The sequence below is a fragment of the Pelophylax lessonae genome (assembly GCF_965119305.1).
Source record: "Pelophylax lessonae genome assembly, chromosome: 5".
NCBI classification, from domain to species: domain Eukaryota; kingdom Metazoa; phylum Chordata; class Amphibia; order Anura; family Ranidae; genus Pelophylax; species Pelophylax lessonae.
In genome coordinates, this window is record NC_138772.1 from 17538225 (window position 1) to 17561393 (window position 23169).

Below are 23169 nucleotides of genomic sequence, written 5' to 3' on the forward strand. Positions count from 1 at the left end.
CATTAGCGGTCTCATTTACAGGACGTGTTCCATTCCATGTGTGGTGTAATCTTTTAATGCGATTTTACATTCTTCTCGTCTGAGTATGCATTTGGCATTTTAATAAAACATTTTTTACGGTGACCACGGGTAATGCACTAGGTGTTGCGCCTCCTCTTTCCTTAATGCACGATAGCAATCTTCCTAGAAGCAGATTTTCTAGCTTTTAACAGCGCAGGAATCACAGAGTCAGGCAACCCTCTATCCTTCAGCACCTGGCTTTCAACAGCCAAGCCAGCGACTGTAAAGCAGGATGGAAGATTGGCCCTTGCGACAACAGATCTTCCCTGAGAGGAAGTCTCCAAAGAGCATCAGCGACCAGCTGTACCAGATCTGCGTACCAATACTGGCAAGGCCAGTCTGGAGCCACTAGGATAACCGGAAACCCTTCTGCCTCAATCCTGCGCAGGAGTCTAGGCAGAAGCTTGAGGAGGAGGAAAAGCGTAAATCAGACGATACAGACTCCAAGGAGCCACTAATGCGTGTGAGGATCCCGAGAATGTGCCACAAACCTCTGCACTTTCCTGTTGAGGCGGGAGGCCAACAGATCCACCTCAGGAGTACCCCACCGGAGACACAACTGATGAAACACTTCCGGATGAAGTGACCATTCCCCCTGGTCCAACGCCTGTCGACTGAGGTAATCCGCCTGCCAATTTTCCACCCCTGGAATGTGCACAGCAGAGAGGGCTGGAACTCATTGTTCTGCCCACCTTAGAATGCTGGCTACTTCACGAGCCGCCAGAACACTTCTGGTGCCCTTGGTAATTGACATAGGCCATTGTCCGATTGAATCCATACCGGACACCCCTGGAGACGACATATCTCAATGATCCAGACAGTCTGATCACTGAGTTCCAGTACATTGATAGGTAGCCTGGACTCTTCCAGAGTCCAGACCTCCTGAGCACACTGTGCCGAGGACACCTCCCCACCTGGACAGGCCGGCATCCGTGGGGACGACCATCCATTACAGGGGAAGAAACTATTTGCCTTGATGAAGTCCCGGAGAATGAAGCCACCAACTCGTACTCCGGCTCAACAGGATCAGATTGTCTATAAACTGAGGATTCTGGGGGCGTGGCTTGATGGCGGACCGAGCAGCACACTAAACTCTGAGCTCCTCGCTTCCTCTCTCCATCCTGCATGCTATCCTGCACCGATTGTCCTGGCACATACCTCGATCGACTCCTCGGGACCTCAGGAACACCCTGCCGCCCTGCTATGGTAAAGATTGGATGTACAAGGTGAGCCTGCTGCTGAGCCTACCCTGGGACAGATTATGTCAGCTATTCAGGATTGCAAGGCCTCCCTCACTGCTGGGATTGAGACTATCCATATTGACTTTTCCTTGCTTAAACATGATGTACTGAATTTAAGGGAGAGAGTGGGGGCTGCTGAGGAACGCATTAGCACTGTGGAGGACACTGTCAATCCCTTGTCAGTTACTGTGCAGGATACTTCCAGTGAACTCATGGCGCTGCGCGCCAAAATTGTTGATTTGGAAAACAGGTCCCGCCGCAATAACCTGCGTTTTGTGGGGTTCCCTGAGCTCTCTGAAGGGTCCACGACTGAAGATTTCTTGTCATCCTGGTTACAATCTGCTTTGGGCTCCAATGTCCTCCCTGCCTCCTTTGCTATTGAGCGGGCTCATCGCACTCCTCCTCGCCCCCCACATTCCATTATCGCTCACATCCTCATATTTCAGGACAAGGTGGCTATTTTGAGGGCGGCCCGCCTGAAGGGTGACCTGCAATTTAATAGTCAGACCATCCGGATCTTTCCAGATTTCTCGGCGGATATCCAGAAGCAGAGGGCCTCATTTGCATCGGTCAAGCCTAGACTCCGCGAACAAGAGATCCCTTACTCCATGCTGTTTCCAGCCAAGCTTAAAGTTATCCATGCTCATAAGCCCATATTCTGCAACACTCCTGGTGAAGCGTCAACCTGGCTGTTTGACACCTTTGGCGGTTCTCAACGACCTCTGCATCGCTAACTGTGTTCTCCTTCTGTGTTTCTGGACTCTTGATGCACCTTGCTTCCCAGTTTCCTGAAGTGCCTCCATGGACTCTTCTGCAGATTCATCCTTGATGTGGGACCAGCTTGCACTGTTTGTTCTCCTCCTGTTTTTGGGCACTGCTCTCCTGCCGGAGAATCAATGTCTTCCATCCTGCTTGCTGCTGGGACCCCCTAGCTGGTTCCTGGATTCCCGAGGTGGCTCTACTTGCCGGCATGACAGTTACTTTTCTACCACCAGAGGAATGCAGAAGATGTCTCTGTGTTTATTTTTCCCCCCTTCCCCTTCCTGTGGCAGGATCTTTTTTTTTCTTGTCCTGCTCTCCCAGATTTTTTCCTTTGCCCCTCTCCTGGGTTGATGTTCGCATCATAGGGACTTTGACTTAACCGTTATTGGGATCCTAGGCTCTCTATGGTTGGGATGGAAGAGCGGGGTGTGGGGGGGGGGTTGGGTTTGTTCTTGTTTTGGGTTTTTTTACCACTTTTTGCTTACTGGTGCTCCCTTTGTGTCGCCCCCGTTGTGTAGTTGCTTCTACCCCCCCCCCCCCTCGGTGGTGTCTGCGGCTTAACAGCTGGGGGGGCACCCAAGTTCATAAGAAAGTTGCAGTCAATATGTCTAATCCTTTGAAAATTGTTTCTTGGAACGTCAGGGGTTTAAACTCTCCTCACAAGCGGTCCCTGGTCTTCTTTCTCAAACAATATAAACCACATATTATCTGTCTCCAGGAAACTCATCTTATGGCCCCTAAACATTTAGCCCTGAAAAGAGCTTGGATTGCTCGTTCTTACCATGCCTTCCATATTTCTTACTCTAGGGGGGTCTCTGTCCTTGTTGCTAGGTCCCTCTCAGCAGAGGTGCTCCGGGTGCGGACAGACCCGGAAGGCATATATGTTCTGTTGTCCCTACAGATTGGCCGTTCTGTTCTTAATTAAATCAACCTATATATCCCTCCCCCATTTTCAGCAGACCTTCTTCACAAAGTCAACTCTTTCATCCTGGATTCCCCCATGGGTCATGTTCTATACGTGGGGGACTTTAATGCAGTCATTGACCCTGCCATGGACCGCTTGCAGGGGGAGGGGCGTATCTTCCAGTCCCTGCTGGACTGGATTCAAGTATATGGTTTGGTAGACGTGTGGCGCTGGAAGCAGCCGGACGCTAAACAGTATACGTGTCACTCTGATTCCTTTAAAATTTTGTTATTGATTTGGTTTTTGCTCCCTCTCATACCCTTCCGCTCATCGCTGGGGCATCCATCCTTCCTCGTAGGATTTCGGATCATGCCCCAGTGATGGTGGAACTCTCTATTCTGCCGGCCTCCGACCCTCCGTTGTGGCGTCTCAATGCTCACTGGCTGTCGAACCCTACGGTTCTGTGCGCTTGCACTAAGAGGGTCTCGGAATGTTGGGAAACAAACCTGCTTACTCCTTGATGGTGTGGGAGGCGTTCAAGCCCTCTGCCCGGGATACCTTTATGTCTATTACGGGTATCCTCCGTAAGAATAATACAATTTGCACTGAGGTGCTTGAGACTGCTATGGTGGAGGCTGAGGGAGCCTATGCAGACCGGCCTTCTCTGCCCACACATACTCAATGGCTTCAGGCCCGCAGAAATTATGAGCTCCGCCTACTACATCTTACTCAGAAACGTATGCTGTATACTTCTCAAAAATGATTTGCACATGGTAATAAAGGTGGGCCGGCTGTTGGCCTATTTGGCTCGACCAGAGTATTCTCCCACTTCTGTCCCGAGGATTTGTGTTTCTCCGACAGAGGTGGTGGATGCTCCCTCGGCCATTCTAGATGCGTTTGTCTCCTTTTTTACTGACCTTTACACCTCCACTGCCCAATATGATGATGCCTCCCTGTCTCTTTACCTCAATGACATTGCCCTCCCCTCTCTGGCAGCTCAGGATGCCGAGGACCTTGACGCCCCGCTTCAGATAGAGGAAATAGAGGCTGCCATCGGACAGATGCCCAAACACGAAACCCCTGGAACCGACGGGTTTCCCCCTGAATGGTATCATTCGTTTAAACACCTTCTTAGCCCCCACCTCCTCCGCACCTTTGATGCTGCCCTGGAGTCTGGGGTGCATCCCCGTCAATGCGAGAGGCCTTGATTATTCTACTCCTTAAACCCTGTAAAGATCCTCTACATTGCGATTCCTATAGACCCATATCGTTGATTAACGTAGATGTGAAAATTCTTGTCAAAGTGCTGGCCAACCGATTGAATAGGATTGTCCCTTCATTGGTACAGGATGACCAGGGAGGGTTTATCCCAGGTCGTTCTACCCGTATGAATATTCGCAGGGTGTTCCATAACTTACAGTACCCACATCCTAACGCCTCGACTCGTGTCATTGTTTCCTTAGATACCTGTAAGGCCTTTGAGAGTGTAGAGTGGCCGTATTTATTTAAAGTTTTGCATTAGTACGGGTTTGGTCCCCGCATGATTGCCTGGATTAAACTTCTCTACACCGATCCTGTTGCTCGAGTTAGGGTGAATGCTGCGATCTCCCCGAAATTCTCTATCTCCAGAGGCACAAGGCAGGGACGCCCTTTATCCCCACTTTTGTTTGCCTTAGCCATTGAACCTCTAGCTGTCTGTATCCGTTCGGCTTCGGACATCCAGGGTCTGGCTATTGGATCTATCGAGGAGAGAATATCCCTTTACGCTGACGATACGCTTGTCTACTTGGCGGATCCCTCCGACTCCTTGCAGGCCCTCCTCAGGGAGATGGAGAGTTTCGGGGACTTTTCGGGCTTTCGCATAAATTGGTCCAAATACACTATCTTTCCATCCAGCAGAATTGGTGATCTACTCGGGTTCCAGGCGTCCCACTCCTTTCGATGTCTTTGGGTTATTGTCCAGCTGCCGCTACACTCATGTGTCCAATAATTTATGCCCTCTCATTGATCTCCTCCAACAACGGATCTCTCAATGGATAGATCTTCCCTTGAATCTGATTGGGCGCGTTAATATGATCAAAATGATTTTCCTCCCGAAGCTTCTGTATGTTTGGCTAACGCTCCATGCAAGGTCCCCAGATCCCTCTTCAGGCGAATAGACTCACTTCTAACATTTATATGGCAAAAAAGGTCCCCTAGGATTGCCTTGGATACCCTAAAACTGCCCACGCACATGGCTGGATTGGCCTTCCCCAATTTTTTTTTTGCTATTACCTTGCGTCTCAGTTGGTGGTGATTCATGATTTGCTGCATCCCTCCTCACATAATGCCTGCTCTACTACTGAGGCTGCTATAGTTGACTCACTTGAATCTCTCCATAATATAGTGTATCGGAGGCAGGTCTCCCAAGTTACTGGTGCCCATATGCTTCGGACCACCTTATCCCTTTTTAAAAATGTAATACAGTGGCTTCCAGTGGACACCTGGACCTCTTCCCCTAATAACCCGCTCTGGTGTAACCCTGAACTGATGTCTCATCCCAGTTGTCAGTTTTGGATAGTGAAGGGTATTAAGTATCTCAACCACTTGTTCAGGGGTTCAAGTCTTTCCGACAACTTTGGGGAGAATTTGGACTACCTGCTACAGCCTGGTTTTTTTTACGTCCAACTGAAGCATGCTTTGAAGGCTCAGTTTATCTCACTATCGACTCCTTTGAGCATATCTGCTTTGGAGAAGCTGCTTAGGGACCCCGGTACTACAAAGCTCATTTTTCAATACTATTCTTTTTTGACGACGGATTACAATCCCAGATTTGCCAAGGCACAGACACGCTGGGTTAACATGGGCCTTGATTTTAGTGAGGAGGACTGGACTGAATTTTCCACAACTTATCATAAATCAGTTATAGCCTCCAACGACCGTCTGATCCAACTGAAGGCGTTTCATCAGAGCTATTTTACCCCTGGCCGCCTGCATAAATTCAGCATGCGTACCACTCCCGATTGTTTTCTGGGAGGTGGTCAACCAGCCGACTTTCTTCACTGTTTTTGGTCCTGTCCGGTGGTAGCTAAATTATGGGCTGAAATTAATGCATTCCTGTCCTCGGTTCTTGGTCTCCCTAATGTCCTCCATCCGAAGAATTGCCTGTTGGGCGTGTTCGGGGACATGCTCGTTGCGGGACGCGTCAAACACCTGCTTCGCATCCTGTATTTTTATGCTAAAAAGGCGATTCTTCTGTGCTGGAAGAGCCCTACGGTTGCTGCCTGGCTTCAATTGGTTAATAACTGCCTTCCCCTTTACAAACTTACTTATGAGTTGCGAGGGCGCCCACACTTGTTTGATAAAACTTGGCATGGCTGGATATCCAGTCCCCTCACTCTGCCTCCTCCAAGCTCAGTGGAGACAGTTTCCCTTTCTGCTACCCCGTAAGGGATTCTAACTGACATTCCGAGTATTGAATGAAATGTACCTTTTATTAGTATTGACTTGTTTGTGTTTATTGCCTTATCCATTTACAGCTTATCCTATGTTGTTTGTTCGGGGGGGGGGGGGGGGAAGAAGAGGTGTGGCCGGGAAGCACCAGTGATCTAGGTAATGCTTGTTGGCGTTGCGTTGTATTTGTCTCCCTTTTTTGCTAAGAAGGTCTTGTGTTTGTTGGTTCTGTAGATTTGTTTGAAAACTCAAAAAAAAAATATATCTTTATAAAAAAAAAAAAAGAAACTGAGGTTTCTTGTTGCAGAGATTTCGTGTGGAGCTGTGCAAATGTAACCGCCTCAAAGGTAGACACCATCAGGCCCAGTAGCCGCACGCAAGACCGAAGAGATGACGAAGCTGTATTGCCTCCTGCAATTTCTGGAGTTTTTCCAGAGGAAGAAACACTCTGGCTGAGGCCAAGTCCAGAGTCAGACCCAGATAGTCCAGGCTTGTGGACAGAACCAGAGCAGACTTCTGAAGATTCAGAAACCAACCAAACTCCCTCAGAGTTGGCAGAGTAATCTCCAAGTTGTCCCAACAGAGCATTCGAAGACTCTGCTCACAAAAGCAGATCGTCCAGATACCCCAGTACCACTATCCCCCGCTGATGCAGCAATGCTAGCACCAGGGCCAATACTTTTGTGAAGACCCAAGGAGCAGAGGTGAGACCAAAGGGTAACACCACAAACTGATAATGCTCCTCACCCATGGGAGGAGGAGGAAGCGCTGGTGGCCAACACATTGGGATGTTTAAGTAGGCATCCTTGATGTTGATGGAGGAGCATGGTGTAGGGAAGCCACCACACAAAAATTCCATTCGGAACTTCTGTACCCACACAAAGCAGTTTAACGTCTTACGGTCCAGAATTGAACACACCTTGCCTTCCTTCCTGGGAACTGTAAACAGGTTTGAGTAAAAACTTTGAAAACTTTCCAATGTCTGAACCATCACCCCTTGAAGTCTAGGTCCTTACTCCTGACTAGGCAGAAAAAAAAAAAAATAACTGAGTACCTTACCTATAGCAGAGAGAGTGGGAGTATAACCCCTGGGACTGGCCTATAGGCGTAGTCAAGTTATTTTCTGCCAAGTGTCCTAATCCTGTAGGGCAGTATAACCCAATAGTCAAGATGAAGAGCTGTGTCCGTCAATGAAGAAATATCTTAATCCATTTTGGAAAAATACTGTAACAAGTATGGAAAAAAATGAAGCACTTCATACTTTCCGGATGCACTGTATATCTGAAAATTGATCAAGCTGGATGTACTGAAATCTCATTTCTTGAGGTCCGAAAACACCAGGACAGTACAAATACCGCCCAAATGCCCTGTTTTTGGAAAGTAAATACTGTTTTCAAGGTATTTAGTTAGAGGCATGGCGAGTTTTTTTTAAGTTTTAAACTGGTCACAATTTTTTTTAAAATTAATGAAACAATTGTCACATACTATCACCAGGGCAGTACAGCCTCGTCATAACGGGTGTGGCAGTGATCAGGAACACTGACTGTTACAGCATATGTTAAAAAAAAATTATATTCATTTTTTGCTTTAATTACATTTGCACTATGATGGCTTAGGCCCCTTTCACACGGGCGATGCGCCCGACAGACTCAGTTTTGCTCAACGGGGATTGGTCCGCCGATCCCTGCTGAACAGGCAGATGACAGCTCTGCTATGCAGAGACGGAGCCGTCAGATCCTCGCTCTCCTCTATGGGAGATCGGATGAATGAAAAACGGGCCGCCTGTATTTTTATCCGATCCTCCAGACGGATGGAAAATAGGGTTTGCATCCATCCCGATTTCACGGGCAGGATCGGATAGCAGCAGGTGTCAGCGGAGAGATCTCCGCCGACATCCACTGCTCCATAGGGCTCCATGGAGCATCTGATCAGGTCTGCCTGAAAAACTGACAGGCAGACTGGATCGCAAAGCCCGTGTGAAAGGGGCCTTACAATAATTTTAGTTTTACCATTTTTTACTGAATGAAACGGATTTGTTCAGAGTTTACTTTGGTGATTAGCTGTGATTGGCCACAGCTAATCACATGGTACAGATGGGCTGCGATTGGCCTTGTTTGTACCATGTAATCACTGACCAATCCACAAAGCTCGTCACAATTGTACACATGAATGGAATGTAACAAAGCCATTCATTGTGTATAAATGTCATGTGACTTGCTGCGATCGCTCACAGTGATCACATGGTACTGGTAGCAGGTCAGTACAGCGATCTTTCACACGCTGTGTTTGATGGGCACAGCTGGCAACCGGTCGCATGAGCTAGAATCCTGGGGGGGTTAGTAGTGGTTAATAAAACAAGCAGTGCCCCTCGTATGACAATCTAGAAAACCCACGTTTTTCCCTTCTAGAATTGGCATACAATGAAGACTTCTTATATCTGCATCAGCAAAAAACAAAAAGGCAGGAGACGCATGGTGAAATAGATGGAATTTTATTCTAATAGCTTTAATTACAGTGCTTGTTTGTCCAAATGAAAACAAGTTTACAAAACAGTTTTGATTACGATTTCCTTTACTGAAAGCAATAAGATTCCACATCACTAAATGAACCGGCTCGCACAGGTCCTTAACGTTCCGCCGAGTTCCATCGTTTCAGTGTTGATCAGAAGAGGAATAAAAAAAAAAAAAGTTTATTAAATGGCAAATCTGAGCCTTGCAGCAAGAGGCATGCTGCCGGGAATGATTCCAGACAGGGGAGAAGATGTCTGCGTTCTTGTATGGAATGACTGCACAAGGAGGGGGGGGGGGGGGGGGAGGCAATTGGTTACTCGAAGTTGTAGAAATGATTGGAATCCGGGCTGCGTTGTGCAGCCCTGAGACATTCACACTCTGGGGACACAGCCATCCCGCTAAAGCCGTCATCAAGAGCACTGGGCAATGAAACAAGCGGAGGTTCAGGTGGTCACCGGCAGATCTAAAGCAGCGGCAGGCAGTTATGTGGGCACCAAAGCCTGCATTGTACAGCCTTATCCAGGACACCCCAAAATTAAAAAAAAAAAAAAAGTTTTAAAGCCCAACACCGGGAAAGCTTTCCCATGCAGCGGGTCTGTCTAGGGGAGAGGAGGAAAAAAAAAAAAAAAAAAAAAAAAAAAAAAAAAAAGGAGCTTCACTTACCTGATCCTCCTTGCACAAGACCGGTCCAACCCCCCTGCACTCGAGCAATGGACTGTTCCCGACATCAAACCCAGAGCAGGCCCCATAGACCAGGAACAAACCACCGCCAGAACGTGGGGGAGCGCCATTGAGCAAAAAAAAAAATAAAAAAAATCAGGTGAGTAAGTTTTCTCCCCACCCAGACAAAACAAGTTGCTGATCAGTGTGGGCACAGCCTGACTGCATGGGGAAACTTTTTGTGCCCAGAGAAAGGGCTTTATAAGAAGCCCTTCTGCTCTGCATTGTTAAAGTGCACGTCCAGCCAAAACTTTGGGCGTCCCAGTAAGGCTCCCTTCACACTTGTGCAAATTGTCCCTCTGCAAAGTCATACCCGCTGTTGTATGCAACTTCCATGCAACTTGAGGGTTTACATTGAAATCTATGGCCCTCAAGTTGCATTAAAGTCAGACCAAAGCAACGCATGAACTACTTTGAAGTCATTACGGCTTTAAGATGGATATATACATATATGGTTATCATTGGAAAACACAGCGAACGACTTGTCATGCATCCAAAGTCACACAAGTGTGAATGGAGTGTAAAGCAGAGAAGGATCAGAATTCCCCGTCGCTGTTGTACTATCTGGGGCTCCGATAGAAAGTTCCTCTCACTGCCATAACACTCTCACCAGACAGGAAGTGAGGGAAAATCTCCAACAGCAGATTAGGAAAGGGGAGGCTGAAACCTTCGACTTTGTCTGCAGAAACAGTTGACTGTAAGGAGAAATCATTCGGAGCATTACAAAAAGGTATCAAATCGCAGACCTTTCCCACTCTGTACACATTTTGAGCTGGACATACACTTTAGTTCGGTAGGGATTAAAGGAAGTTATGGCAAATCAGAGAGATAATAGCATAGAGGTCAAGCTTTTTCAATGCTGCCACATACTGGCACTGCTGGTGCCATTTTTGTTCTGGGAGCATGCTCAAATTGTGCCCCCCTCAGCGCAGACACCAACGGTTCCTGGTCACTTAGCAATGATCAAAAGCCAGCAGGACTGGGTTCCCAATCACATGATCCCTGTGACAGCCTATCACATAATAAGGAAGGCCATGTAATGCCTCTGGTGTTAAAGGTCTTAGAGTGCCAACCAGGGCTGAGGAAAGGGGGTACCACCAGTCCTGTACAGGGGACCAGGCAGGAGCGCAAATCATACGTGGGCAGGGAGAGGAATTAGCGCAACTTGGGCAATTACTGGAACTGGTTCCAGTAATTTCCCTCCTCACCCCAGGCACCCCCTACCCCCACAGTGCTGCTGGCTTCCCTCCTCTCCTTCCCGCTGGCAGTTGCAAGCATACAACACAATCCTTTAGGATGGAGAGTAGGGGAAAGGGTCCAGTAAATGTCATTTACCAGCCCCTTCCTTCAACACAATGAGTGGTTGCTACAAATCACACACTGTGTTCATTCATAACTGAAGCATAGTAAACTATTTAAGGGGGTGCTGGCAGTTGCAAGCATACAACTGAACATATCAGGATGGAGAGTGAGGGAAGGGTCCGGTAAATATCGCAGCCCTGGGGCAAGCGGAATGAGGGTAAACAAGCGAAGATTCACATCCCCTATTCTGCATACCAGTACGATCCGCAAAGCTAGACCTGAAAGTGTCCCATCTACTCTTTGTACAATCGGTAAAAAAAAAAAAAAATAATACAATGGGCTGATGATATTTCACAATTTTTTTGTAACAATTTCCAGTGCAATTTTAAAAAAAAACGGAGAATTGCTTACTTTCTGTATACTTTCGTGGCTGGTTTCTTAGCATTGTACAATTTTTAATCTACCAAAAAGTCGAGCACAAACAGAAGCACAGAAGCTGCAAAAATGCAGACAGATCCAGCAGCGCGGCGATTAAAAGTGGATCTGTTCATCATGCAAAGGAATTCATAACATTACGTTTAACCCCTAAAATATGAATTTTCTCCAGCTCCTAATTTTTATTTAATCGGTTTCTAAAACAGTCTCCAAAATGTTGACCAGTTAAAAAAAAAAAAAAATTAACACACACACTGTCACCTTTTATTTTTTTTAGAAAGGGACTGACGCACGCACCTGTCCTGTATGTGAGGTAAACTGGCAGAAAGTTTTTAAATTTCTAGGAAAAAAAAAAAAAAAAAGAAGAGCAAAAACAATGAAATTCCGCAGCCTCAATCACACACACATCTTGTGATTTGACCTGCCTTCCAGTACTAGACGGTTAACTAATACGTTAAAAAGAAATGTATTTGTAATATTGCATAGGAGTACCAGAAACTGCCTCATTGAAGAAAAACAAAAAAAAAAAAAACCAAAAACAAAAACTATTTACATTAAATAAGACACCTAACTGTGTTCAGGCTCTTCATTGCCACATGTACAGCATGGTACTGCAGGGGAGAAAACGGAAGTACTGGTTCCAGCACTCAAGACCGCAAAGTTGACCAGTTTGCCACATTAAAAAGAGAAGCAAATAGGAGGGAGTAGGAAGGCATGAAGAGGAGATGGGGGTGGGGACAAAAAAGAAAAAAAAAAAAAAAAAAAAGAAAAAAAAACTTAAACCCAAGAAAAAAAAAAAAATATATATATGATTGGTGTTTTTTTTTTTTTTATTTCTGGTTCCGGAGCTGATTGGACAACCAATCCAGTCCTTCATAGAGACCATCTCCACTAGTTGCACAAGTTGCCTGGATGTACCAGTTTCTATGGCGGAGGGAGTGCAGTCCTAGCTTGTCTGTTATTTCTGCTGCGTTCATAGCGTTCGGCAGATCCTGAAAAAAAGGTAACAAGAAAAAAAAAAACGGTGAGTTTTTAGGGGACTTTATATAGAAAGATGGCCTAGAAAGAACAAACAGGTGCATTTCATTAAATTAGAACATCAAAAAGTTAATTCAATTCAAAAAAGTGAAGTTTATATTTTATATAGATGTGTTACACACAGTGATATATTTCAAGCATTTCTTTATTTTAATTAAGGCTTACAGCAAGTGACACCCCAAAATTCAGTATCTCAGAAATTTAGAGAGGAGGGGGGGGGGGGAGGCCTAAGTCCGGCAGTGTATGCCTATGGAGTGTGGCCCTATAGACACGTCAGGAGTGTTCAGATCACATTTATCCCTATAGCAAGCGGCTGGCTATGGTGGACATAAAAAGAAGAAGAGGAGGAGCCAAGATCACCACTGGGGACCCCAGAAGAGGAAAACCAGGGCCACTCTGTGCAATACCACTGCACAGAGCCTGTAAGTTTAAAATGTTTGTTATTTTATTTTAAAAAAATAAGTTTGAGTTTTTGGCAAAAAAAAAAAAAAAAAAAAATCAAAAGCTCCTAAACTCAAGTTTAGCAGCTGTAGAATACATGAAGCCTAAGCCCCCCCATCTATACAACAGCAAGTCCAATGCAAATAGCAGTAAACGATGCATGAGGGGGTGCAGCGCCCCTTCCTGTCCTTATTTGGGCCAGGATATCACAGCCATTCAAACCAACAGAATATATTAGTGGGTCGGTATAACCAGCAAATCCAGCCATGATCTACCGGTCACATGGACACGACTGATGGGTAAATCGTGATAAAAACGGTTGCTGGCCCCCAGCTCTAATACGGAAATAAATTCCAGCCAGTAGGTTAGACTAACTTTATATTGCGTTGATTTTACTTTCTGTCCAACTGACAGACAGGACAAAGGGGGAAGGGAAAGCTATAAGAGGGACAGACAGCATGTATGACACCAGTCTTTCCATTGTAGTGCCCCCTGGCGGTGGTCATTTACCTGTTTGTTAGCGAACACCAGCAATACGGCGTCTCGGAGCTCGTCTTCCGCCAACATCCTCATCAACTCCTCCCGTGCTTCGTTCACTCGCTCCCGATCGTTGCTGTCCACCACAAAGATTAACCCTGAAAATGAAGAGAGCCTGTAACACACTGATCCACCAATAGGAGGAAACCCCAAATATTCACACTACAGACCATTTATCACACAAACTGTTCACAACTTTGGCTATACTACCAGCAACGCCCAAGGTTTATCACCTCCCGAAAAACCCAAAATTTTCATACAAATTGCAAACTGTCCAGAGGAAAGATGTAAAAAACCTGCAGTTGGACGTCCTTTCCTGATCTGCATTTTTGTCCTGGGTGACCGACAACGCATTGAAGCCAGAAGGGGAAATTTACTAAAACTGGAGAGTGCAAAATCTGGTGCAGCTGTGCATGGCAGCCAATCAGCTAACTTCAGCCTATTTAACCACTTAAGGACAAGAAGGTTTTAACCCCTTAACTAGAGCTCTCTTTTAGTGGCATTTTATCACTTATAAAAAAAAAAAGGTTTGACTTTCTGCAATAAAACATTCCCAAGGAAAAAAAAAAAAAAAACGTATTCCACTACATATTTTTGGTAAAAATATCCCAATAAGTGTATATTGATTGGTTTGCGCAAAAGTCATCGCAAACTAGGGGAAAGAAGTGTCCTTTTTTACTAGTAATGGTGGCGATCTGCGATTTATAGCGGGACCGACATTGCGGCAGACAGACCTAACCCCTAACGGACCCCTAACTGACATTTGACACTTTTGGGGGGGGGGGGGGGGGGGACTAGTGACATTACTACAGTAATCAGTGTTAAAAATATTACGGTTACTGAAAATGGCAGGGAAGGGGTTAACAGCAGGGGCGATCAAAGTGTTAAATGTGTGCCTAGGGGGGTGCTTTCTAACTATGTAGAGGATGGGCTCATTAGATGAACAACAGAGACCTGTTCTCCGAAAAAGGAGGAACGCAGGATCCCCGTGTTCATCACTGACTGACAGAACAGCGATCTGCTGTGTTTACATCTGCCGACTGCTGTTCTATCTCCATGGGGAGCGATCGCGGGTGCCCGGACATCATGGCTCACGTACCCGCTGATTGGCTCCTCCTCTAGCCAATGTACACGTATGTAGTTTTATGTAACAGGGCCGACCTGCCGCCGTATAACTACGGTGGCTGGTCAGCAAGTGGTTAACCACTTCAAGACCAGGCCTATTTCTGACGTTTACAAGTTAAAAATCAGTATCTTTTTGTTAGAAAATTACTTCGAACCCCCAAATACTGCATCTCACAAGAGTATACCCCTCTTTTTTTTATAATGCATCTTCTATCTGTCCTGTTAAACCACTGTATGGTCTTGGCCACTGTGCTGCAGCTCAGTTTCAGGGTCTTGACAATCTTATATAGCCCTAGGCCATCTTTATGTAGAGCAACAATTCTTTTTTTCAGATCCTCAGAGAGTTCTTTGCCATGAGGTGCCATGTTGAACTTCCAGTGACCAGTATGAGAGAGATAACACCAAATTTAACACACCTGCTCCCCATTCACACCTGAGACCTTGTAACCCTAACGAGTCACATGACACCGGGGAGGGAGGGCCCAATTTGGACATTTTCACTTAGGGGTGTACTCACTTTTTGTTGCCAGCGGTTTAGACATTAATGGCTTTGTGTTTACTTTACATTGTAGCAAAGTGTCATTTCTCCAGTGTTGTCACATGAAAAGGTACAATATTTACAAAAATGTGAGGGGTGTACTGTGTGTGACAGCGACCCTAGAGAATAAAATAGCTGTCGTTGCAATATTTTATGTCACTATTTGCGCAGTGGTCTTTCAAAATAATTTTTTGGAAACTGGAAAAAAAAAAAAAAAAAAAATGGATTTTTGTAAGATCTTACCGTAAAATCCTTTTCTCTTTCGCTCATTGACAGACGCAGTCCTCCTTGATTAATATCAACTCGGGTTATACTGCCCTCTACAGGAGTAGGACTAGGCAGAAAGAAAAACGTTCTGGCCACACCTTAGGGGCAGTCCCAGAGGGTATATCCTCTCCCTCTCTGCTACAGGAAGTCAGTTATGTCACAAAGCAGTGTTTAGAGAATTTAACCCAACCCAACTCAAAAACAGAGGGGCGGGTACTACGTCTGTCAATGAGCTTAAGAGAAAAGGATTTTACGGTAAGATCTTACAAAAATCCATTTTTCTCTGTCGCTCATTGACAGACGCAGTCCTCTTTGATTAATATCAACTCGGGACGTCCTAAAGCAGTGCCACAAATGAGGGGGTGGGAAAATGGAAATCAAAATCCAATCTAGAAGGCCCAACCGTTGCCAACTAGAAGTTTTAAAGGCTCATCAATCAAAAGATGACTCAACTGAAATTCCAACGGAAAAAACCCTCGAGGTAGACCACCGGTCTCCTCAAATTGCGGCCTGCAAAACCTTGCGGCCAAATGAGGCATCCGCCGATGCCATCACATCAACTTTATAAAATTTTGTAAAGGTATGTACCGACGACCAGGTAGCCGCCTTGCACACCTGGACCACTGACGCCTGATGGCGGTAGGCCCAGGAAGTACTGAGCGCTCGAGTGGAGTGCGCCTTAACAGGGAACAGAGGATTCCGACCCTTAATAGAATAAGCCTGTACCACCGTCTGCCTAATCCATTTGGAGATAGTCGCGGCAGATGCAGGCAACCCCTTTCTGGGGCCATCCGTGATCACAAAAAGTGAATCCGTTTTACGGAACGATTCCGTAGTCTTCAGGTATACCCTGATCGCCCGAACCACATCCAAGGAATGCAACGCACATTCCCAAGGATGACTGGGCTTAGGACACAAGGAAGGTAGCACAATATCTTCATTCAGATGAAAGTCTGAAACCACCTTAGGAAGAAAGGATGGCTTCGGATGAAGAACTACCTTATCCTTATGAATCACCAGATATGGGGAATGACACGATAATGCAGCCAGTTCTGACACCCTGCGTGCAGAAGTGATAGCCACCAAGAAGGCCACCTTCTGGGATAATGTAGGCAAGGGAATCTCCCTAATATTTTCAAAGGGAGGTTTCTGCAGAACCGACAACACCAAATTAAGATCCCAGGGTGGTAAGGGCGCGCGGACTGGCGGAGCCAAGTGCCGCACCCCCTGGATGAAATTCGGCACCAAGGAATGAGTAGCCAGAGGCTTCTGAAAGAAGATTGCTAACGCTGAAACCTGACCCTTGACAGTGCTCAAGGATAGTTTCTGCTCAACCCCCTTTTGCAGAAAAGCCAAGATTCGGGTCACCGAATAGGTACGTGGAAGAAATCCCAACGATTCACACCACGCGATATAAGCCTTTCATGTGCGATAATAGACCTTGCCGGAAGTCGCTTTCCTTGCTTTAATTAGAGTAGGAATAACTGAAGCTGACAATCCCGTCCTTCAGTACCTGGGTCTCAATGGCCAGGCCGTTAAAGCCAGCGACTGTAAAGCACGATGGAAGATCGGTCCTTGAGACCGCCGATCCTCCCTGAGAGGAAGTCTCCAAGGAGCGTCCGCGACTAGTCTGCCCAAGACGGCGTACCCGGCTTGACGAGGCCAGCCCGGAATTACCAGGATAACTGGAGTTCCTTCCACCTCTATCCCGCGGAGAAATCTCAGCAGCAACTTGAGAGGGGGGGTGGGGGGGTGGGTTAAGACATACAGTAGCTGATACTGCCCCTACGGGGCGCTCAGCGCGTCTGCTGTGTCCACTAGAGGATCGCGGGCGCGAGCTACCAACCTCCGCGCCTTCCTGTTGAGCCGACATGCCAACAGATCCACCTCCGGGATGCCCTATTGGAGACACAGCTGGTGAAATCCTTGATGATCAACCTAAGTCACCACCATGGCATTGTCTGACTGGATCCGAACAAGGCTGCCCTAGAGCTGCTTGGTCCAGGCAATCAGACCAAGTCTGATCAGTTCCCACACATTTATCAGAAACTTGATTCCTATTGGAAGTGATGACTTCTCCTGGCTGAGCTTTAGAGACCGGAGTCACCGGACCAGGGACTCCCTGGTCCGCTCGCTCAACCGGATCCGATTCCTGGAGGGAACTGGGAATGATCTTTGGAAAAAGTAAAGAAAACGTTCTGCTCAAGGAACGGGAACTACCACTCCCTGTAGCATATGAATGTTGGAAGGGAAGAATTGCACCGGTAGAAGTGATCCACACTCGATCTTGTATCCCGATCGTATGATCTCCTGAACCCCTTAGTCCGGGATTCAGGCAAGCCCTGGATCTGAACACCGGTGAAGACGTCCCCCCACCCCTGAGCTGGGTGGGGGCGCACCTTCAGGCTGTATTAGTTTTGTCTTCAGGTTTGGCTGAGTTGGCCTTTTGTTTACCCGACCAGCGCCCTTTGAAACCTCCTGAAGGTGCTTTGCCCTTCACGCTCGCCCCAGCGGAGCGAACGAACCTTTTATGAGCGGAAAAGGAAGGTCCTCGCCTGTTACGAGGTCCTTTAGCTTTAGCAGTCTGCGGCAAAAAAGTGCTCTTGCCCCCAGTGACATCCTTTATGATCTCATCTAGGGTGGCCCCAAATAGGCGATCCCCCTGAAAAGGGAGATTAGCCAAAGCTTTCTTGGAACCTTGATCCGCCGACCAACACTTTAACCACAGCACACGTCTGAGGACTACAGCTGACATCGCTGCATGCCCTAACAAGGGAGTGGCATCCAGGGCTGCGTCACAGACAAACTGTAGTCCTTGTATAATTTGCTCCATCAAATCAGACGCTGCCGGGGGGATATTTCTCCCCTTTAATTTTGCCCATTCTGTCAATGTTTGTGAAACTAAACCAATGGCAACCACTGGTCTAAAGGTTGACCCTATCAGGGAAAAAACAGTGCGGGATTCCGCTTCCACTTTTCGATCCACCGGATCCTTAAAGGACGGAGCGTCCTCCAACGGGATAACAGTGGCTTTATTTAGTCTGGAAATCGGTGGATCCACCACTGGTGGTACCGTCCATTTTTTAATGAGGGATTCCTCAAACGGATAGCGTCTAGCAATGCGTTTGGAAATAGTAAGGATTCGTTTCGGATGATCCCATTCCTCTTTAATCTTATTACCAAAACATTTGGGTAAGGGAAAAACCTTCGCCGTCTTGGTAGGCTTACTAGTACCAAAAGGAATTTCCATCTCGGTTACTTCTGCCGGTGTAACCTCAAGTCTTAGGTTTCCCGGACAGACAACTAGTGCGTCCACCAACGCTTCTTCTTGTGCTATGGCGGAGGTAGAAACATCCTCCTCACTATCTGAGGGAAAATTACCTGAGACAACAGCCCCAGCAGGGGGACCTGCAGCTGCAATGACCATCTCAGAATCTGAAGTATCAGATGAAATGGGGGTAGGCGGGGGTCGCTTTCTTGACCCCCGTCCCTGACAGGCCATCTCCACCCGGGATACCAAAGACTCCAAAACTGCTGATAATGCATCAATACTCTGAGGAACTGGAGGGTCCTGCAGCCACCTCGAGGGGATCAGGTGGGGATACATGTGTGGCAGGGTCCATGATTATACAAGACACTTGCCAAGAAAAATAAAAAATTGCAATTAAAAAAAAAAAAAAAAAAAAAAAAATTTTTTTCTTTAGTCCCCCAGCGCAGCAGCGCCCCTCAGTGTTACCTGCTTTTGGACCCCACACAGAGAGAGAGAGAGAGAGAGAGAGAGAGAGAGAGAGAGAGAGAGAGAGAGAGAGAGAGAGAGAGAGAGAGAGACCCCAAGGCTCGCCACCTGATGCTCAGAAGTTTCTATTCAACCTGCTTCCAGCACTGTCTGTTACAGACAGGAAGTCTTTGGCTTGCTTTCCCGGGTAAAGGAGGCGGCTCCGCCCCTTTACACGCCTTCCGGCGCCTCCCAATTACTTAACGAGGTGTTTGGTCACCTCAAACATGGCCGCCCCCCATGCTGGAGACACGAGGCTACGCCAATATGGTGGCCCTGTGCGATCTGTGGGAAAATGGTGGCGGCCTGTGGAGGATAACGGCGGTTTGTGCAAGGTAGCAGCGGCCTGCAGGAGGGCCTGTGCGCTCGGCCTGTGCGGCCTGCGGGAGGTGACCGGCTTATGGAAGGATGGCGACCTGCGGATGCTGTATCCAGGCATAGGCCTGTATAGTGTCAGGTAGGATACTATCACCTCTATACCTCAACAGTAATGCCTTTTAGCAGTCTGCCACTGACTACAGTCATCTCCCTTACAGTGACTATAGATAGTCAGCTCCCAAAACCAAGCTTTTCAGAGGGGGGATTAATGACACCTGTTAGGATCACGTTCATCCATCCCAGAGAGGGGCCCACGTCCACCAACAAACCCGGCAGGGGGAGAGGGGGAACATTTTACTCACCATACCGGAACCAGGCGGGCGCCAGTGGGGGGGCTGTCGACCAATCTGGACGCCGTGACTCCGCTGGTCATTGGCGTCCAGGCGAGACGTTTAACTCGCAGGGTCAGTCCCCGTCCAGTGGGACTATGTCGCGACCGACCCAGCGCGAAGCTATGGCCTGCACGCGCTCGCAGGCTGAACTGGGGTGACCACTGGATCTCAACATCCAGCCCGTCGCCCAGTTTCAGCGTACTTGCTTGAAGATCTCACAGGAACTGGAGAAGAAAAGCTGCCTAAAAAAAGTATTTCTAAAAAATCTTGCCAGGACCAAAGATCCCAGCAAGGAACTTAGGTCCTTACTCCTAACTAGACAGAAAAAAACTGACTTCCTGTAGCAGAGAGGATATGCCCTCTGGGACTACCCCTAAGGTGTGGCCAGAACGTTTTTCTTTCTGCTTAGTGTCCTACTCCTGTAGAGGGCAGTATAACCCGAGTTAATATTAATCAAGGAGGACTGCGTCTGTCAATGAGCGACAGAAAAAAAAAAAACACACTAAACCAAAAAAGTTAGCCCAATTTTTTTTGTAGAATGTGAAAGATAACGTTATGCCGAGTAAATAGATACCCAACATTTCATGCTTTTAAATTGCGCACGCTCGTAGGTGGTGACAAACTACGGCACTTAAAAATCCCCATAGGCTTTAAAACATTTTTGCGCGTTCCAGTTTAGAGTTACAGAAGGACATCTTGCATTAGAATTATTACTCTCGCTCCAACGATCGTGGCGATGCCTCACAAGTGTTTGAACATAGTTTAAATTTGCGGGTGCAACTTACGTAGGCATGGGCGGATGGGGCGCTTTAATTTTACACAGTCCCTTTAAGGCCAATTCACAGCATAGAAACAGTCCGGATGCGTTCCAGATGCTTTTCTGCATGCACGTTTTTTTGATGCAGTGAACTACATTTTTTCCTCCCTTTTTTCCCCTAACCTTAAATGAGGATGTGTGTTCCATGCGTTTTTGATTAAGAAGAGAGAAAAAAAACACGCACTGGACTGCATGTGGTTTGAACTGGGCCTTAAAGCGGTGGTTTACTCTGCTTTTTAATTTTTACCTACAGGTAAGCCTATAATAAGGCTTACCTGTAGGTAAAGGTAAAATCTCCTAAACCTGCACGGTTTAGGAGATATGGGCTCTGCATGCAGCCGCTGACACCAGAGCCGCATGCACTCTGAAGGTCCGGCGGAAAGTGACATCGCGGCTCCGGCACTCAGCGCCGGGGCTGCCGAACCCGCAAGAGACGCCAAGGGAACATGTCCGCTCCTTTAGCGGTGTCCGGGCAACCATGTGGGGGCTTTGTTCTAAGGCAAGTATTTCATATTGTGCTAGTATGCGATACTCTGTGTGCAGAGACAGAGCTGTCATCCACCTGCTGCTCAGCAAGGATCAGCGGATCGATCCCCTGCTGAGCAGAATGGACTCCGTCAGGTGGCGTGCCCGTGTGAAAGGGGCCTAAGCCCCGGTTCACATTAGTGCGATCACGGAGATCACATGTAATTCGGAGCGCACTGCTCCTAAATGACATGCGATCTCATGTGCGGTGCAAATTTCAGCCATACACTTTGTATGACTGAATTCGCACCGCATCCGCACTAAACACGCACCTGACCCCCTTTATCCACAGCGGAATCGGATCACATAGTGGTTCACACTAGTGCGATCCGATTCTGTGCGAACTTGCAGATCGCACTGCGATATGCGATCGCAACTGGGGGGGTGTCGTTAACTTTTAATTGACACCCCCTGCGTATCGCATATGGCAGTGTGAACTGCCAGGGGTGCGGATGCGATGCGGGATGACGCTGCATATTCGCAGCGTTCCCGCATCGCACAAACGTGAACCGGGACTAAGAGGAGCATTTACATAAGTGGAATGGAGCCACACTGGTGTGGAACACCCTTGTAAGCTGGATATAAAATATAATAATAAAAAAAAAGAAAAAAAAAAAAAAAAAAAAAAAAACACACACACCTCAAGACACTCCAGAGACAGATATTCAAACAAACCCAGAGAACTTTGTAAGCTGAACTGCTGCACTGGCTCTGAGTATTTAAACTGCACTGCAGAACAAAGACAAGTTCACTAATATGTATATAATCTTCCTCCATACACCCGAGGACGAGAAGTCTCCTGTACCAACATAACAATTTACCTCTCCATACATTAAATGTAAACTTCTGGCTTACCTTGTGTGTTCTGGAAGTAGTGACGCCACAGAGGCCGGATCTTGTCTTGACCACCCACATCCCACACCGTGAAGCTGATGTTCTTATATTCTACTGTCTCTACATTAAAACCTGGAGGAAGGCAAGGCATTCAGAGTCATTACAGCTGTATAATAAGGCATACACAGTAATGGTGTTGCTCAGTGTCCACACTCACCTATTGTGGGGATGGTTGTGACGATTTCTCCTAGCTTCAGCTTGTATAGAATAGTGGTTTTACCTGCGGCATCCAACCCCACCATCAGAATACGCATCTCTTTCTTGCCAAACAGGCCTTTGAAGAGGTTGGCAAACATATTCCCCATGTTGGAAATGTGATAGTGTCAGGAATGGCAAGGAAAAAAAAAAAAAAAAAAAAAAAAACGAAACCTGAAAAACAAAATAAAAGGTTAGGATAATACACATAGCATGCTCTTTTCTGCATTCATAGCATGTTCTTTTATGCAGTGCAGTTCCGACACAAACACATGCCCAGTACACAAACTCAAAAGCACTTAACACTTTAACCACTTGCCGACTGCCCAACAACGATTTACGGCGGCGGTCAGCCCCTCAAAGGCAAAGCAACGTAGGTCTACGAGGCTCTAGGGAGAGAGCGCGCGTCCCCGGAGGCAAGCTCCCGCTCGCTCACGGACCCCCCACCGGGCACTCGCGATTGTCCGTTACAGTGGGAAAAAGGGAGGCGGCTGATGTAAACACAGCCGCCTGTCATTCTCCCCTGTGTAAGAATAGTGATCAAACGGTTCTGCTATGTAGGATCGTTGATCACTGTTCTTATACCTCAAGCCACAGCCAATCACAGTTAGACTCACACCCCTAGGGACACACTTAACCCCTCCCTCTCAAAGTTAAACCCTTCCCTGCCAGTGTCATTTTTACAGTAACAGTGCATATGTATAGCACTGATTACTGTAGTAATGTCACTGGTACCCCCAAAAGTGTCAAAAAAATGGATTTTTGTAAGATCTTACCGTAAAATCCTTTTCTCTTAAGCTCATTGACAGACGTAGTCTTCTTGATTCTCAAGAGCTGGGTTATGTTGTCTCCGCAGGAGTAGGACTAGGCAGAAAGACAAAACGTTCTGGCTCCACCTTAGGGGCAGTCCCTGAGGGTATATCCTCCCTCTCTCTGCTACA

At 47.0% G+C, this 23169-nt stretch overlaps 1 protein-coding gene across 1 annotated transcript; it reads right to left on the reverse strand.

Moving 5' to 3' along the window:
• Nucleotides 1-11960: 11960 nt before the first annotated feature.
• ARF1 (ARF GTPase 1) lies at nt 11961-22402 on the reverse strand. Its single transcript, XM_082257721.1, has 4 exons — nt 22191-22402; nt 21995-22105; nt 13356-13480; nt 11961-12358 (listed from the first exon to the last, which is right to left on the reverse strand). Exons 1-4 carry the CDS (start codon nt 22336-22338, stop codon nt 12197-12199), a joined length of 546 nt encoding a protein of 181 aa, XP_082113847.1. The 5' UTR covers nt 22339-22402; the 3' UTR covers nt 11961-12196.
• Nucleotides 22403-23169: the final 767 nt, after the last annotated feature.

Bases quoted from the DNA above. Each gene is read 5' to 3' on its own strand.
- ARF1 (XM_082257721.1), bottom strand. From the start codon at position 22,338: ATGGGGAATATGTTTGCCAACCTCTTCAAAGGCCTGTTTGGCAAGAAA. The intron at 22,106-22,190 runs GTGAGTGTGGAC...GCCTTCCTCCAG, and splicing joins CACAACCATCCCCACAATAG to GTTTTAATGTAGAGACAGTA. The intron at 13,481-21,994 runs GTAAGCCAGAAG...CTTCATTTTCAG, and splicing joins CTACTTCCAGAACACACAAG to GGTTAATCTTTGTGGTGGAC.